Raw genomic sequence first — 18,418 nt, forward strand, 5'->3', positions numbered from 1 at the left:
ACTGGCTTTATCACGTTGGAAATATCACAGCATTAGAATGGAATGGGGAAATTGTAAAGAAATAACCTGTGAAGTTCTGGTGAACTCCAAGTCCAAGAAGGTTAATAAGGCAGCGCTGGAAAATAATGGTGGCTACCGGCTACGCAAAATATTGTGTACAACACAATTTCTACTGACCCTTTGGGCAGTAGAAATTGGGCAGAATTTTGGTGTTTTCACTAAGGGGTGTTGTCACTTTTGTTGCCAGCTGTTTAGACATTTATTGATATTTCTTTAGTGTTGTCCCATGAGAAGATGAAATCTTTCTAAAAATGTGAGGGTTGTAATTACTTTTATAAGATACGGTGTACTGTACTGTAATGTCGCCTTAAAATAATGTGGCCTGTGATGTTGGACAACCACTGGCGGATAGTTTTTCTTATTTTTTATTTACTTCTACACTGATGGCATGCTCTTAGTATTTAGTTTTTTTTATCTCTGATATGCTGGACAGTTACTACATTTTCTTGTTTTCTAGGTCGGATTTCTGTCACGGTGATGATGCACGCTTACGTTTTTCGGTCCATCAGTTAAGATGCCAAATATGTCACTAACATACAGATAGAGCATCTCTTTTTCTCTCCCACACTAGCAGGTGCTCCTGTTTCCTGTGCCGCAGACAACAACACTGCTACTACATTTGTTGCTCATTTTCACCAGTAGTAGGTGCCTGTTTTTACAGAATTGCAACAACCGCAACACTTTTGACATTTGCAAAATTCAATTTAGTCGTAATAAAGTAGTACTTAACAGTACAGTGTTTCCCCGTAATTGATGCCCACCGAAAAAGGTTGTCAATTACATATAAATGCCACAAAAAAAATAATGCAGCTCCTCCCCCATACTTTGAAAAATATTTTTTATATTAGAAATGACTTTGGCCTGTGCGCAACAACAGAAAGTATGTGAGTTTTCAGCAAATAACAGAGGATAAATTGAACTCCAAAAGTGCAAAGAGGCAAATTTGCAAATGTCGAACCACAAATACGCGGGGGTTCACTGTACTGCGTAGTAATTATCATTAACACCGATAACTGCACTATTATTGTTAATACGGTTAATGTTGTCCATAACGCTTCCTTATCCCTGCTGAAATCCCTCCTTCCTCTCTCTCTCTCTGCCTACTGTCCATCTCCTCTATCACTCTGTCTTCAACAAGACCGCTTGAGGCAGATGGCCGGCCCAATCTAAGCCTGAGGGCTTTTCGAGGTTTCTTCCTTGCCTCTGTCGCATATGTGAAGAGCATAGTTCTAGACCCGCTCCGTATGTAAAGCGCTGTGAGGTAACTTCTGTTGTAAATTGTCACTAACCGTGAATTATATTAACCTTAAAGTAATTTACAATTCACAACCATAAACTGATCCCTAGATTGAAAAAAAACAAAAACAAACAAAAAACATTTAAAGCTCGCTTCAAAGAGTGTCTTCAATGGTACGTCGTATATATGCACTTCATTTTATGTAAGCAAATTTACATTTGCATTCTTGTAAAATGGGGAAAAAAACTCTTGATCTGCTCTTTGCCGTGATTGCCTGGCAAAAAGGAGCCTGGGTGTGCAACAGAAGTATTTATTATGCTAATTATACATTCAAATCAAGCAGGAAGGGAGAGTCTGAGAGTCATTACAGCCACGAAGACTGTCTGCTGCTGGAGCAAGTAATAAGCACTCAAAACAGATGCTTTCATCTAACTGATTTAAATTGTGATGCATGTTTTTTGGAGGGTTTTTTTCAACCAAAGGGAAAATGACTAGAAATTAATAATAAAGTGGCTTTCTTCGACAAGCTGACACACCAAGAAAACTATTTGTATTTGAACACTGATAGCTACGAGCGTTACCCAGTTTGATGAGTTTCTCTCTCTGACACACATTTAGTTATGATGATATGTAGATCGGGAAAAGGACATTTTTCTAAAAATATTTTTGCTCATTTGTGTTTTTTTCCATTACATTTTAGTGCAGAGTCAGATAAAGGTGTGGGTACAGTAATGACCGTAATGATATCATTTCTGATGCCACAGATACTGCGGACGTGTATTGTTGGCAAACCTACCACAGGACTAGAGTGGAACGGTTTTTCACAATCCATCCATTTTCTGAGCCGCTTATCCTCACTAGGGTCGCGGGCGTGCTGGAGCCTATCCCAGCTGTCATCGGGCAGGAGGCGGGGTACACCCTGAACTGGTGGCCAGCCAATCACAGGGCACATACAAACAACCATTCGCACTCACAGTCACACCTACGGGCAATTTAGAGTCTCCAATTAATGCATGTTTTTGGGATGTGGGAGGAAACCGGAGTGCCCGGAGAAAACCCACGCAGGCACGGGGAGAACATGTAAACTCCACACAGTCGGGGCCGGGGATTGAAGCCCGGTCCTCAGAACTGTGAGGCTGACGCTCTAACCAGTCGGCCACCGTGGCTTTCCCCCTCAGCATTTGTAATTGTGAGTTGATGGTAATCTCCAACATGACATATTTTCCATGTTAGTGTAAAACAATAAAATAAAAATAAAACAAAAATAAATTAAAAAAACAACATCTTGCTAGTATATTCAATGCAAGAAATAGGAAATTGTAGACAGTAAATTGAAGGAATGCAGTTGATAGGGTCTTTTGACTCACTTGGCAGCTGCCGTCCCAATTATGCTACACATTGAGCCAGCTTGTGATATCAAACACCCAGTTGTATACAGTTCCTCTGAACATAGCATTAAAAAAATAACCTTGCATAATGAGCCCCATGCTGCTTCACTAAGTCTAAAGACAAAGAGATTTTGTTGGCGATTTCTTTGTCTGTGCAGCAACACCAGGTTACCCACTTCTCACACGCTAAGAAAGCTTCCTTTCACAGCTCGATCCTGCCACTCGCTCATCTGTTTTGGTTTACTTTTTTATTTCTTTTGTTGCGCACTGGTAGACAGGGAGGGGTGACATTATTTTCAAAAGCATCATCATGCATCACTGTGAGGATACACGCACTAATCAGCGTAACCATCTGGCAAACGGCTTGTGCACCGTCGAGTATAAATGCGTGGCATCTGTTGATCGAACGGACGCCTCATTGTTTTCCGAGTAACACCCTTAACCTCTGAATGTCTTTGGACTCGCAAATGGACTTTTTTTTATCCTAATTCTACAAAGGTTATATGGATCGTTTCAATCAAAGATCAATGTCACATGCCGAGTCGGACATGTCACATGTCGGATCGGGCCTCCATTAATCGATGATCTAAGCTTTATGTTAATGCTGAGTGTTGTACACAATTTGCAGTCACTCACTCTACCTCACCGTGACTTAATGCATAAATTAGACCTGTGTCAAAACAGAGAGGCCTTAAAAACAGATTCCGATTTGGCCCAGTTGTCAAACTCAAGCCCCGCGGACAAATCTGACCCTCCACCTCATTTTGTGGCCCGCAAAAGCTTGATTTCTTTTGAAAAGCATGCATACAAATGATAACAACCAAATGCAGGGGTAATTATGTAATACACAAGTGTGAAAACTGAAGGCCCGGGGGCTAGATCTGGGCCATTGCATCATTTTATGTGGCCTGCTAAAGCAAATCCTGTCTACTTCAAGGGTCTTGCTAAAATCTGTACCAAAATTCGAAATTGTCATCACCTTTAGCAAACACCTTCAATAAATTGAACAATAGTTGAACAATTATTTCCATTGATTTCTGATTTCAAAACTAGTTATCCATCCATTTATTGTGTGTATATAAAAACAATGAGGTGATTATATGATCACAAGGGACTTCTGAGGGAAACCATAATTACAAGATGGCCTGAATTTGACACCCCTGAAGTAATGGGGCAATTATTTGGATCCCAATGCAGAACATATTAGGCAAGGGACAAGAGGTGTAACTATCTCACAATCTGGTCTGTAAACAAATGCAGTGCAACTCAGCTTCTGGCAAGCAGAAGTTTAGTAAAATAACTCAGGCAGAATGAATGCAACTTCCAGGCTCATCAAAAGCAATATTAAATGCCATTATTAGTGTTTTTATAACACAATAATTCACACCATTATAACTGTTACTGTTACATTGTTCATTTCCTACAAAGAAGACAAAGTTGATGTTGCACTTTCCGAAAAAGATAAGATATACACTGTTGATGTTTCACTTTTAAAAGTCATTAAATATGATCTTGTTTACACAAAAGAAAAGTTTTGCATTTTGTTGTGCAGTAACCCAATGTGAACTGAACCGTGAACTTAAAACAAGTTATGTACGGAACTGCTATTGTTGGCGTACTGTTACACTCCTAGCGATTATAATGTACATTTATTTGGTTTCACCAGTATAACCACCACTTCAATAGTTATCATAATTGCAATGTGCTTGGTGATAAAACCAAGTTTGGCCCCCCTGCGATATGACACTGAAATATTCCTCTGACGCTTGACTGACTTTCTCCAGTCTCTCAATAGTGTCACACACCTTTGGCCTACATCATACAGACTACCTTGATAGTCATGTTATGTATTTCTTCAATGGAGTCTGAATAAGTCATAGCCACAAGTGAAGTAAATAATAATAAAAATATATAATGTAGTCGCTCCTGAGTCAGCACGACTCATATTAATAAACGAAGAGGGAAATAAAACATTTCATATTTATGCTGGTCCTTGGAATCCTACACAAAAGCCCGTCTTTCTGTGAAGGATTAATGGTACACTAGGTTGAATAATAAAAGGTAATCAGTAGTTGGTGGCGTATACACACACGCACACACACACACGCTTGTCTTCAAGGGAGATGAATGGTGATGCTTCATTCACATTGGATTCACGCTCACTTTGTCACAATCTCTCCTCACTGCAAATATACACTTTTCACCATAACATAAGGTACACATGTACTTTATAGTGTCATCTAATGTAAAAGCTCTCTCCAAAAATCTGAATTATCATCTAAAGTGGTGTACTAACATACCGATTTGTAACAGCTTAACTAATTTTTATGAGACCGTGCAGCTGACGAGAAAAATATGCATGTACGCTTACTGCTCTTATAGTGTGTGGAGTGCTCGAGATGACCGACACAGCATATAACGATATCTGTCGTAGTACCGAGACTAACCTATGAGAGCCAGCGTAGTGCCACAGGGCATCCGGGACTGCCAGAAAATAAGAGTATGTAAGAGTCGATGTAGAAAAAGTAATATACAGTTAAAAGCTAGTTAAATGTAAATCTCATAACTAATCCTCACTTACACTAATAATCATGAAATAATCTCGTAACTACACTGCAGATGCAAACTCTTCAACACAACCAGTAGCTTCTCTATTTGTGTCCGGAAACAGTGTAAGTGTCAGGCCGCTTTCTAATTGGCTATCGTTCCATTGCACGTCACAATCACGGAGTCCGTGGCTCAACCCAACTCGGTATTAACCACATGCAAATATTCGGTATCGTACATATTAAATAGGTTTAATTGACGATTGTCTGCAAGGAAAAATCACTCTCAACACGCCCCACCACAACACAGGACAATCCGTCAGGATAATCATTCAGACGAGGGGTGCAACGGTACACAGAGGTCATGGTTCGGTACGTACTTCGCTTTTGGGGTCAAGGTTCAGTATGAGTTCGCTACAACAGCAAAAAGAAACAAAATGTTCCAAATGCATAATTCTAGGTTTCATTTAATTTATTTTCAGCACATAGTAGTGTAAGTAGTAGTAATACAACATTTAGAGCTACCTGTGATAACTTGGTATAGAGATGTAGAGTCTTTATGCACCACTTAAAGGTAACTTAATTCTGTTTTTATTTATCCATCCATCCATCCATCCATCCATTTTCTGAGCCGCTTCTCCTCACAAGGGTCGCGGGCGTGCTGGAGCCTATCCCAGCTGTCATCGGGCAGGAGGCGGGGTACACCCTGAACTGGTTGCCAGCCAATCGCAGGGCACATAGAAACAAACAACCATTCGCACTCACAGTCATGCCTATGGGCAATTTAGAGTCTCCAATTAATGCATGTTTTTGAGATGTGGGAGGAAACCGCAGCACCCGGAGAAAACCCACGCAGGCTCGGGGAGAACATGCAAACTCCACACAGGCGGGGCCTAAGATTGAACCCGGGTCCTCAGAACTGTGAGGCTGACGCTCTAACCAGTCGGCCACCGTCCCGCTGTTTTTATTTATTTATATATATTTATTTTTTTACCAGGTAAGGCAATTGAGAACAGTTTCTCTTTTACAATGCCAAACTGGGTGCAGCAGGGCAAAAAAGGCAAAATAAAAGCAAGTACAAATAAAGATGATTAAAAAAATAAAGACATATGCAACAATATATATTTTCTCATACAGTGGCCAGCATTTTGGTGAATTTGGGAAACAGTCCTTTGATTCTAAAAAAATATATAAATAAATTAAAAAAAGGTTTTCTAACAAATCTTTTTTGTCATTTATTTTTTACACAACTCTATTGTGTTTGTCCTACATGGAATAAATCAGCTCTAAAACCTCTCTGCAACTCCTCGCTAACGTTCATTCTGCCCAGTTCAGCGAGGCGTTTGTTTTTTTTCTTGTCAGCGGACATCAGCTTTGATTCTTTTCCACTCCAAAATTCTTGGGATGTTAAAATGTTTAGTAGCTCCGAAATGCTCTGCTGCATAGGGTAGTGCTTTTTCCCTGCACCATAAACTTTAAGCTTTACAGTTGCCACGTCTGGCGGTGTGTTGCAGTCGTGACGTCTACAGTGACACATGATGGTATCTGATGTCATATTAAAGTTAATTACAACCTATAGTGGAACCACTTGTCTTTTTGAATAACTGAGCTAAGTCGACTTCAAAAATAGGGAAAAAGTTCCGCCTGGACCCACGTTTGGCCACCGGAAACAATGTTTCACACGGACATTTATTGCAGACGGACGCAGTGCTGAGCAACTGATAAACTTTTCCAAAAATGACAGAAGAGCATCTGTAAGTAATTTTTAGACACTATTAGATGTGTAATGTACATATAACATGATGTACGAATGCACTGTGTTTTTTTTCATACCTAAAATGGTCATTGCTAGGGCGCTAATGCTTATCGCGAATGCTAACCGTATAGCAAAGCCTGTTTTTGTTGTCTCACATTCTGTACAGTTTATACCATACACTCACTACCAACATATGCAGTTTAAGGATATAAGTACAGACCTCAGAAATGAGAATAAAATGCATGTTAGTAGTTTAAACAAACAAACAAAAAAACTTTTTTTTTTGGTGGGCGGTGGCAAATATTCAAGTCCTCGACTAAATATCTATTGTAAAATGGATTAAAAAAAGATTCAATTGTGACAGCCCTAATTATGGTGTGAAGTCCATGAGATTGGAGATCACTATTTAGGAAGGGAATTTTACAAAAAACATTTTTTCATTGTAGTTGTAACCAAAATATTAGACACGCTTCCAATATTGTTCAGCTACATGAGAGGGGCAAAATATTAGAAACAACTCTCAGTGGAGTTCCACACCACTGCAAACTAACCACAATAATACCGTTTAAATTAATACCTCTCTAACAGTGCCAATCAAAACTGTACCTTATTATGTTTGCAAAAGCAGGATTTATCTTGTAAAAAATACATTGTCCAATGTACCTTGTGAAATCACCTGTCACTGTATACAATGTGATGCGAAATGTAGCTTCATGCTAAATACTACCACTGGTTTATCCATCAGAATTAGTCTTCTATTAATCTCTGATAGGTCGCACACATCCAATAAGTGTAGTGGATACTTGATCAACATCATTGATTTGATGAATGTGCATCTCCACTTTTGGCCAGGGAGTGCACTTACAGTAAAATGTAAACACAGGCAACATCCCCCTTTTCGTATAGTGCACTTTTCCTGTTATGTTTCATTATATATAGATGCTATGTTTCATTATATATAGATTCGCCTTTTTGACATCAAGTGAAGCCATGTTAGATAAAAAAAAGAGGTTAATTGGGGTCATGTTGCATTGATTGTGTCTCTTCTGTAAATTCAAATTCACTGACTCTACTGAATTAAATGAGACAGGACCGCCACGGCACGCGGCGAATAAAAGACAAACTACTGGCTTTCTCACGGGGAGGCGAATGGAATTTCAAATTAAGAGACTGATAAAAAAAAAAAAAAAAAAGGAATAATTTGATGAACTTCAGCAAGCTTGAGCCGGGAACCTGGATGCTTGCGATAGCACCTCTGGCTGACACTGATTGGGTAAAAGTTATCAAAGTCTTACAAATCACTCAATGCTGCGGTGTTGACAAAGTAGGTGAGCAGAGCACAAGAAAGACCTGCATGCTCTATTATTTATTTCACTTCTTGCTTTTGTAGAGGGAGGAATCTCCAAGTTCCTTCCCCTTTTCTCTCAAAAAAAGAAGCTGAATAAGCGAAAGAGATGCACCAGATGTTAAGTAATTCAAAGTCACTTCCTTTCCAAAACTTTGTATACCACACTCAATTTACAATCTCTCTCTCGTTGTCTCTGTGGAGCAATATTTTTAGATTTACAGTAAAGCAGAGGCTTTTGGGGGGGGTTTAAAACAACCCGACACACAGCCAAATTGTCCACAAAAAGAGAAATGTCCCCATAAAAGTAATGTTGACAAGCATAAATCAAATTATTATTATTATTATTATTGTTGTTACTAAAAGTGCTACCGGAAATTATAAAGACAAACAAACACATACACAAATAAGAAAAATGGTCCACACAAATAGACATGTCACCACAATGATGATGAGATGTCAGTGGTGGTACCAAAGTAAGATAGAAATACAAGATAGAAAATGCCCTTACAATAAAAGTGGGATAGCAAGTGCTGTGTCACACTAAAACAGAAAGATCCCAACACCGTGTGGACCATCCAAAATATACACACTAAGGAACATGTCCTCACAATGTATGTATTTTTAATGCCAAATCGCGTTTCGTTACTGAGATAACTAGTTTGTCCAAGTGGATTTGCCGTACAATTTCCTCTGCAACACTACTTCCGTGTACGTTTTGGTTAGCGCTTCGCAGAATAATTCTTCTCAAATTAATACTGCGGGTGCTGAAGCCTCGACACAGTACCTCCAAACGCTAATTAACTGGACTAAAACATCATTCATGTCATCTTCGTGTCCGGATAAACTCGTGTCGGGCGCGTTTAAGCTTCTCGAGGTAGCTTAGCTTAGCTTAGCTTGCAGATACGAACGAGGAGACGCGTTTGTTGTTCGACACATCGCTGTAAACAGAGATCAAGTGTTGCGGTTGGTGAAGTGTGGCAATGTGTGCAATCAGTGTGAAGGAGGAGTACGAAGAGGAGCTTTGTCTATTAAAAGAGGAGAACGGGGGCCAACGTCTGCTGTTGGACGCTGTTTTGAAGACACCTCGACTTGTGTCGCACAGAGCAGGTTGGTCGCCCCCCCCCTTTTTAAATGTATTTATTTAAAAAACATTCATGTAAAATCCAGGTGGAGAGTGGTTAATACAATGTGACTGCGTATGAGTTGGTAGGAAATAGTGCACAAAGACCTCTGCAATGCAAGCGTAACTTTTAACAAAAAAAATCCTTACACAGGAATTTATATAAAATTAAAATTAACCTTAAAAGACCATATTTTATGATTTATAAAAAAACAGTGCACATCTGTTAACTTCCTAAACTATCATAACTATCATTCATACCAGGTCTTTTTTTTAAACCGATTGCATTAATTGTTTAAAATGCTAGTTTTTACACTTAATATAATAATAATAATAATACAAAAAACAAGAGTTGTTTTTAATTACTGGTGTGTATTGAATACCAACTTTGTCATCGTCATGGGAACTTCAAAGGCAGTCCTCAGTAGTGGATGAGGGACAAATTCTTAGGTTGGCCAGATCAGTGAATAAGAAAAAGATTTTCCCCTTCTCTTTTCAGTCTGCATTTGGTGCCATAATGACACTTATTTTCCTAACTTACTGAGACTCCTACTATGCCAGGTTGACAAACATTGCCAGCAGTTGGTGTTCTCGGTATATTTTTGATAAGTGTCACTGACACAATTTACACAAACAATTTTGTTTTAATGTAATGTAATATTACATATTATTTGATGTTTATGTGGTTATGATAGTGTCCCAGTTTGTGGTACAAAGAATGAATCAATGATTTGTCATCACAAAAATTGCTGATTTTGTTCTTCCAGTTACTGAACTGCTCAAGTGCCTTCTACACATTGCCAAAACATGTATCAACAATAACGTACAAAACAGCCACAACTTGAGTTGTCCAAACCATTTGTGTTTGTTTTCTTGTGCCCTGCAGGCGTCAATAAAAATATTTTTCATGAGCAGCAGGACCCCGAGTGCCCTTGCATTAAAGTGGAAGTGGATGAGGAACCCCCCCACATCAAAAAGGAAGAGGCGCCTGGAGGATCACGAACAGAATGCCTCTTAGCTCCGCAATCAGAACGTGATGTCATAACAGCACACTCTTTTGACACTGAAACTGATGATGAGAACACCTAAAGGTGATCTGACATGTCACACTGTCAGTGTGACAAAACCTTGCAGTGTGTTGTGGTAATCACATCTACTGTGACACATGATATACCTTTTGCCTGCTCAATTTGTGGTAAAGGTTTCACATTTGGGAACACGATCTGGAGAGAAAACTTTTCACATTTAATTTGTGGTAAAAGATTCTGTAAAGTGGTAAACAGTTATCTGGGCTCGGCTCCGCCAAGATCTCTTCAGCAGTCAAGAAGATACAGTGTAGGAAATTTATTTCACACATTACAGGGAAGTACCAGCACAGATGCAAAGTGTCTACTGATATAATCCATAGATGAGCAGAGATTGGTGTATATTAAAAGTGGAGAAGGGAAGAGAAAAACGTTTTAACATGCTTTTATGATATTTTATGGATCGGAATATTGTTGATCATAAATCTATTCTGTGGAAATGATAAACCTTTATGTGCTGGCAGGTTTCGTAAATCAGTCTGATTACACTGGAACCACAACCAACATTGGCACTGGATGTGGAAATAAAGTAAGTACTTCTGTTTTTCATGTAGTGGTAGGTAAGATAAAGGCCTATCAAGATATTTATCTACGCCTGAGCAGATATCTAATAGATTTTCCAGAAACTGTGTTATATCCCCTAGGTACAACCACAGTATATGTGACTCGTGCATGTTTTTTTAACCTGATTTGAAATGCAACAGAATAATTTAGAATTAACCGGAATGAATATGCCACAAAAAGGGGAAGAAAACCAATCAGGCACCAAATGTGTGGATTCATGGAGAGTTAATTTATTTTATTTTATTATGTTGTTTTATTTTTGTTACAGGACAGAACTGACACCGAACATATAATTGAAATCTCAGAGAGTACTGGTAGTGACCTGATGGATTCATCTACTAAAGAATCATCATCTGTTTGTGAAATTGTAAGTAGCTGTTTAATTACACAATCACAGGTGGTGAAAATTGCATACAATAATTTTTCTAAAATGAAAGTAGTGTGGGTATGAATTAACTCCGATTATTTGCAAATGACTTTTCTTTGTTTCAGAGCACTGAGCAGCCAGCTTGTCTTGCCCGTGAAATATTAGATGAACAACATGAGGCAGAAGCAGATTCATTCTCTTATACTGAAGAGAATTTTGTGTGTGAAATGGTAATTATGGATTTCATTCCATGTTCAGGGACAGTAAAAAAGGCATATTAGAAGCATGGGGGGAAAAGTTCTAAAAATGTTTTCTTACCTATACACTCAATATAAAAATTCTACACACTGCTGTTCAAATGCCAGTTTTTTTCTTGTGATAATAAAAAACAAGACCAATATAAATAATTTAAAAACTTTCCCCACCTTTTTTGTGACATATAACCTGTACAATTAAATAATAATAATAAAAAAAAACGGAATCAAATCTTTTCAAAACAACACCAAACCTCTCTTTGCATACTTCCGGAAGAATGTTCTGCTGATCATGGTGCCTTTCAAAGGAAAATCAAATCTGTGGTGCTACATGCCAGGAAACCCCCACAATTGGGGGTTCCAGATGTGGGGATGGGCCAGAAAACATGGCTATCTTTCTAACTTTGATGTGCGCCAAGGGGAAGAAAATGTAGACAAAGAGAAATCTAATGTTGGTGCTACTGGAGATGTCCTCAAAATAACCTCAACCTTTCCTGAGGAGGAAAAAAAAATCTTTTGCAAACAACCTTTTTACATCAGTTTCTATGGTAGAGCACTTGAAACAAAGGATTCTACTACATAGGCACTGTCTGAATGAACAGGGTAAAGAACTGCCAACTGATAGATGAGAAATAATTAAAGGCAAAGGAAAGTGGGTTTCTTTATTTCAGCGTAAACCAGGAAGTCAACATAATTGTGAGAAGGTATGACAACAAAGCCCTGCTCTCTTCTTTTGTTGGCGTTGAACCTCTGGGCAATGTGAAGCATTGGGAGCGGAAAACCAAAAAGCCAAATAATACTTCCCAGGCCAGCTATCGTTGACAGATACATTAAGTTCATGGGGGTCATTGACATGTTACCTGCACTTTACAAGTACAGCTTCACATCTCAAAGGCCCTATTTATACATTTGGTGGCACACTGTTAGAGTGGCAGTAATCAATGCATGGATCGACTAAAGAAGAGACCTAGAAAAAAAAGTCAAAACAAAACCCCCTGCCTTTGCGAAGGTTTCAGGCTTCTGTTGCCACATCTGTCATCAGTGCAGGAAAGGTCAAAAAGCGTGGCAGACCACTATCCTCCCGAGAAGCAACAACCGCCCATCGCTGCAAAAGTAAAACCACTCTGGTGAGCCCTGATGTGAGAAAAGATGTCCTTGATCATTTCTCAACATGGCAAACCCGACAGAGTTAAGTTCTGCACAGGCCACTTTCTCTACTGTGCAACATGCAAAGGCCACCTTTGCCTGAGCAAGAATTTTCAGGCCTTCCACCATGCAAAATGAAAGTTTGTGCCCTACGAAATTAGTACAAAAAAAACTGAAACGTTCCTCTTCCAATGCCATTGACAGTTCCGTTGGTGGATTTCTCAGTGCTGCCTGATAGCAGTTATACTATTGATTATTGGTGGGAAATCTTTATGATTTTAGTTTGATATGTCTGTGTATTATGTTTTACTTTGTTGGGAAAGTAAGAATTATGAATGTGACCGGATGTATGAAATATGAAGTTGATTTTCAGAATGTTAGTTCAAAGGGACCAATAAAGGCTCCAGTTTCAATGAATTAAAATTTCCTGTCAATTATTTCATACTTCAGGCTTTATAGGGCTAAATAGTGGTAGGTTTGAGCTCATTCCCTTTTTACGTGAGCTTAAATGTGAGTTGTTAATTCTGATCACAGCCACATACTCAATTATAAGAGGATGTGACACTACTGCAAAATCATCATCTCAGTTGTTTATCTTTTCTTCACCAATTTAAAAGATTTACAATTTTCAATTGAGATGCACAAGGCTATATTTCACATTAATGATGGAAAAATATTTGAAATCATTTGTGATATTTTTTCATTTGAAAAAAAACCTGGCATTTGAACAGGGGCATATAGACCATTTATGTATACACTGTAGGTGTTTGATTACCCAATCAGGTGCTGAAAGATGCTTACAATAATTTTACTAAAATCTAGTGGGTATGAATAAGCAATTATTTGTAAATTACTACATTTAACTTTTTTCTTTGTTTCAGAACACAGAGCAGCAGAGTTCTCTGTCCCTGGAAATGTTGGATGCAGAAAAACATCAGGCAGAAGATTCATTTTCTTATACAGAAGAGGCTTTTATGTGTCAAATGGTAATTATGTATTTCATTACATAGGGATAATGAAAAAGGCATAAGTATGGAAAAACGTAGTGCTAGGTATAGTTAAGTATACAGTGAATATAGTATTCACACCCAGGTTTTTGTGGTATAAAAAAATGAGACCAAGATAAGAACTACGTTTAAGAGGGGAAGTAAAAATAAACTGAGATACAAGTGTTCACATCCTCTTATAACTGGCAGTGTGGCTGTGTTCAGAAGTGACCAATCATATTCAAACTCTTAAATAGGAGTCAGCACCCACCGGCCACCATTTTAAAGTGTCTCTGATTAACCCCAAATAAAGTTCAGATGTTCTAGTAGACTTTTTCCTGACATTTTTGTACAGCACAAGCCACGGTCTGCAGAGAGCTTCCACAGCAGAGAGCTTCCACAGCATCAGAGGGATCTCATTGTTGAAAGGTATCAGTCGGGAGAAGGGTACAAAAGAATTTCCAAGGGATTAAATATACCATGGAACACAGTGAAGAGCGTCATCGTCAAGTGGAGAAAAAATGGCACAACAGTCCCATTACCAAGAACTGGACGTCCATCCAAAATTGATGAAAAGACAAGAAGAGAACTGGTCAGGGAGGCTGTTAAGAGGCCGACAGCAACATTGAAGGAGCTGCAGGAATTTCTGGCAAGTACTGGCTGTTCAGTACACGTGACAACAATCTCCCGTCTTCTTCATATGTCGGGACTGTGGGGTAGAGTGGCAAGATAAGGTGAGAAGCCTTATGTGATCAAGTATGTAACTGAAGTCGCAAGTTTTCGTGTCAATGTCTGCTTTAGGGTCCGTGCAGGTGTGTTTCTTGTTTTTGTTGATTAGGGTTGACTGGTGGACAGACAGCGGCTCATGTAATTGGTGTGTTTGGAGGAACATCCTTTTAAGCGAAGACAGCAAGAGAAAAGGAATCCCCATCTCGCTTCTTCCAACTGCCACGTTACGACAATTAATAATAAACAATTAACAAATAAACCATGTGCTCGCACTATCAAGTAGGGGTTAACTACCACCTTATTTTCTCCTGTTTCTGTCTTTAAGGAAGGTAAGCAAATTGTATTTTAGTTGTGTTTCTTGTCAGATTATATTTGATTACTTTTCAAATGAGAAATATTTGTTTTGGTCTTTTTTTGTTGAATACTATATCCATGGTAAAATGATGAATATTGTGAATGAATATTTTTTGTTACACCAAGTCAAGTGTCTCAGTGGCTGCTTGGGACTTGAGGGGAGTAGGGACCCTTTTTCATGTTTTATCCTGGACACCCCTAGATGGGGCTTAACAAAAGAAAAATATCCAAGCCTGGCTACATTTTGCAAAAACACAGTGATTGGTATTTTGAACTGTTTATAATACAAATCTCCCAGATGTGGAAAAATGTGTTGGTCCATCCAACCAAGCAAGGTAGAAATGTTTGGCCAGAATTCTAAAACGTATGTTTGGAGCAGCTGGCACGTGTTGCAGCCATAAAAAGTTAAAGATTATTTGCTAAAAACAATAAAGTTGATCAGTTTGAACATTAAATATCTTGTCTTTGTAGTGTATTCAATTAAATATAGGTTGAACATGATTTGCAAATCATTGTATTCTGTTTTTATTTATGTTTAACACAACATCCCAACTTCATTGGAATTGGGGTGGTATTATTTTGGTAGTGTTGTTATGTTTACCTAATGGTGTTTGAATTTTTGTCTGCATTTGAGATGTCCTGTTTTGTAGGCAATCCTTAATTTTTCTCCATGCAAAAAGTGAAATGAAAACTATATTTTTGCTTCTCTTCTGAGACAGCTACTAGTACCTAATGCAGTTTAATTTTCCGTTACAATTTGCCTGTTTTTGCTAATGTTAATTATTTTGTGTAAATGCCAAAAGGGGAGTTTCATGACTTACACAGTTTGTATAAATATTGCTTTCCTATATATGATGTCATGTCAATTTGTGCTAGCGTGTTATTTGGGCTAGTATTCTAGCTCAGTTTTTCTCAAAAGTGTGGTACGAGTACCATGGAATTATCTTTAAAATCTGCATAACGTTACAGTAGTTTAAGACTTTTTTTTAAAATCCAGTGCAATATGCTACATTTGTTGAGGACAGTTCAATTTAATTGGACTTTTAAGTACAATACATTTGCATTTAATCGTCAAGAACTGTTTTCCAACGTTTATTTAGGTAAAAGTTTTAACTTATGTGCAATACATTTCAACAGTTATTTAAGTAGTTTTTTTTATTGTCTTATATGTAAGTGCAGTTTTAACAGTCAGACTACACATTGTTATTGTCACTGTGACTTAAAATAAATAATTATACATTGGAGAAATAAAACCTTTGCCTATGGCACGGTAGCGACTGGTTAGCAGATCTGCCTCACAGTTCTGAGGACCCGGGTTCAAATCCGTCCTCGCCTGTGTGGAGTTTGCATATTCTCCCCATGCCCGCGTGGGCTTTCTCCGGGTGCTCCGGTATCCCAAAAACACGCATGGTAGGTTAATTGCAGACTCTAAATTGCCCATAGGTGTGACTGGTTGTTTGTTTATATGTGCCGTGTTTGGCTGGCGACCAGTACAGGGTGTACCCTGCCTCTCGTTCAAAGATAGCTGGGATAGGATCCAGCACGCCCACGACCCTGGAGAGGATAAGCGGAACGGAAAATGAATGGATGGAAACCTTTGCCTAGTTTTTGATGAAGACTCGAGCCTACTATGCTACTGTATTTTAATGTTCATCATTATAGTGGTACTTGGAGAGCTAATTATTTTTTTAGGTGGTACTTGGTTTAAAAAGTAATTGTAACTGTAATACGACTGATGAGCGTCACGTGAAGGTTTATGTTACATAAGCGACTGAATACAGTCGTGTGTAACAGCTTCATGTTTGCGTACAGTACATGCTAGATGCTTCGTGTTGATGCTTTACTGATTATTATTTGTCTGTGTTGTTACAGATAACAGCAGATCAATCAAACATTATACCATGTGTGACTGTTCTTAAATTACTGGAGACATCATACAACCCTCTTTTTTCGGTTTAAGTGTGTTGCCACCATTTTGTGGCATTGATAGCCAAAGCCACATCCCCTTTTTTTAGGGATTACATCAATTATTATTTATATTTATTATATAATTTGAGTCCCCTGTTCACATGAAGTCCCCTGTTTGTGAACGTGTAATGACACCGATTTCACAAGTACTCATGCAAACACACAAACTAAGCAGTTCCTTTTTTATCAGCCAAAATGTTCCTGCAAAGAAAAATGCCCATACAATAAAGATGGGATTCCAAAGTTGGTGTTGCCCTGAGAGAGAAATAATTTGCAAGAACACAAACACGCACAAACACAGGGACCCAACGAGAAGGAATAAAACGGAGTGCTCACCCAAGGCTTGATGAAACTCACCCGACACCGGGGTCATGGGGGTGGGTGGCAGGCTGTTGATGTTGAGTGCCCCCATCTGGTGGATCTGTGTGGCCGGGAAGGCGGCCACACTCGGCGTCAGGTAACCGCCATGGCTCGCCGCCATGATGGCCGCCTGCTGCTGCATGAGCTAAAGAAGAGGGCCAAGGAAGACCGGGGATTAGGGTGCCCAGGTGAGAGGACGACAGATGGTAATGGGGAAAATATAGTACGTGGGGAAGGACGGGAGGGATGGATGTGTGTGTTTAGGTTGATGGATGGCGAGTGGAGGGGAAATGGAAAGTGGAGCAAAGTAGAAGAAAGGGAAGAAGGAAGAAAAGAAGCCTGTCAGCCTATGTTTAGTGCATCTGTCTGGGCTGGCAGCAGGAAGCCTGTCACCAGCTGCTCTCACGCTCATACAAATCAAGACGTTGACATGTGCACATTATCTGTGCACTCAGGGAACAGGGAAAGTTTGCAAAGGAGTTGCAGTGTGATCTCCTTGGAAACTTGTTGCAATGTGCTCTGCTTAGAAACTTCACCACAACACACTATTATACAGTGAATCCTTGCATATTCGCGGTTTGACATTTGCAGATTTTTGGGTGAAACTGCTCCTCCTAAATTCTTTAATGTTTGTCTCTGCCCCATGATTGACTGGCAACAAGGCCTGGGCGTACCCAGCCTCTTGCACAAAGTCAGCTGGTAGGGTTGTCCCGATCCGATCACATGATTGGAAATCGGGGCCGATCACGTGATTTTCAGGTCATCGGTATTGGCTGGAAAACACCAGATTTTTAAATGTTCTTAAATTATAAAGGTTGCAGGGTTTGTGTGGTGGCATGAATATGACGACAGGCAGGGGGGGGGGGGGGGGGGAACATCCACACGATTGCTGGGATTCTCCCAAAAATGTTTGTTCATTTAAAGATGCACCAAAGAGGCCAGAAAATGTCTTGATAATTTGACACACCACAGAGAAGAGAGTTTTTAGAAAGCCTTCCAAATTGGAATGAATGATAAAAAAAAAAAAGCCATGTATATAAAATAAGGCTCTGAAATCATGCAAAATACGGCTCGCATTCGAGCTGCAGGACTGTGTGGGCGTATCCGATGAAGGCGCTGGAGACAGGCCTTCACCTGTCAGTCAAATCCA

General features: G+C 39.2%; 2 protein-coding genes across 6 annotated transcripts in view; one reads left to right on the forward strand and one right to left on the reverse strand.

Annotated features, from left to right (window-relative positions):
• celf5a (cugbp, Elav-like family member 5a) overlaps nt 1-18,418 on the reverse strand; it is a 325,603-nt gene that overhangs the window by 22,931 nt on the left and 284,254 nt on the right. For 2 of the 5 annotated variants that reach the window (XM_061684866.1, XM_061684865.1), the window contains exon 8: nt 17,266-17,413. In XM_061684866.1, coding sequence (XP_061540850.1) covers nt 17,266-17,413 — 148 coding nt within the window. Of the gene's footprint in view, nt 1-17,244; nt 17,414-18,418 lie in introns of all 5 variants that reach the window. The other 3 variants (XM_061684863.1, XM_061684862.1, XM_061684864.1) reach the window with 2 other exon arrangements.
• LOC133406855 (uncharacterized) lies at nt 9,023-15,934 on the forward strand. The gene is made up of 6 exons (XM_061684867.1): nt 9,023-9,442; nt 10,342-11,069; nt 11,373-11,471; nt 11,597-11,701; nt 13,753-13,857; nt 14,213-15,934. The coding sequence occupies exons 2-6, from the start codon at nt 10,980-10,982 to the stop codon at nt 14,588-14,590; spliced, it is 777 nt and encodes a 258-aa protein (XP_061540851.1). The 5' UTR covers nt 9,023-9,442; nt 10,342-10,979; the 3' UTR covers nt 14,591-15,934.

This window comes from Phycodurus eques, chromosome 8 (assembly GCF_024500275.1).
Source record: "Phycodurus eques isolate BA_2022a chromosome 8, UOR_Pequ_1.1, whole genome shotgun sequence".
NCBI lineage: Eukaryota > Metazoa > Chordata > Actinopteri > Syngnathiformes > Syngnathidae > Phycodurus > Phycodurus eques.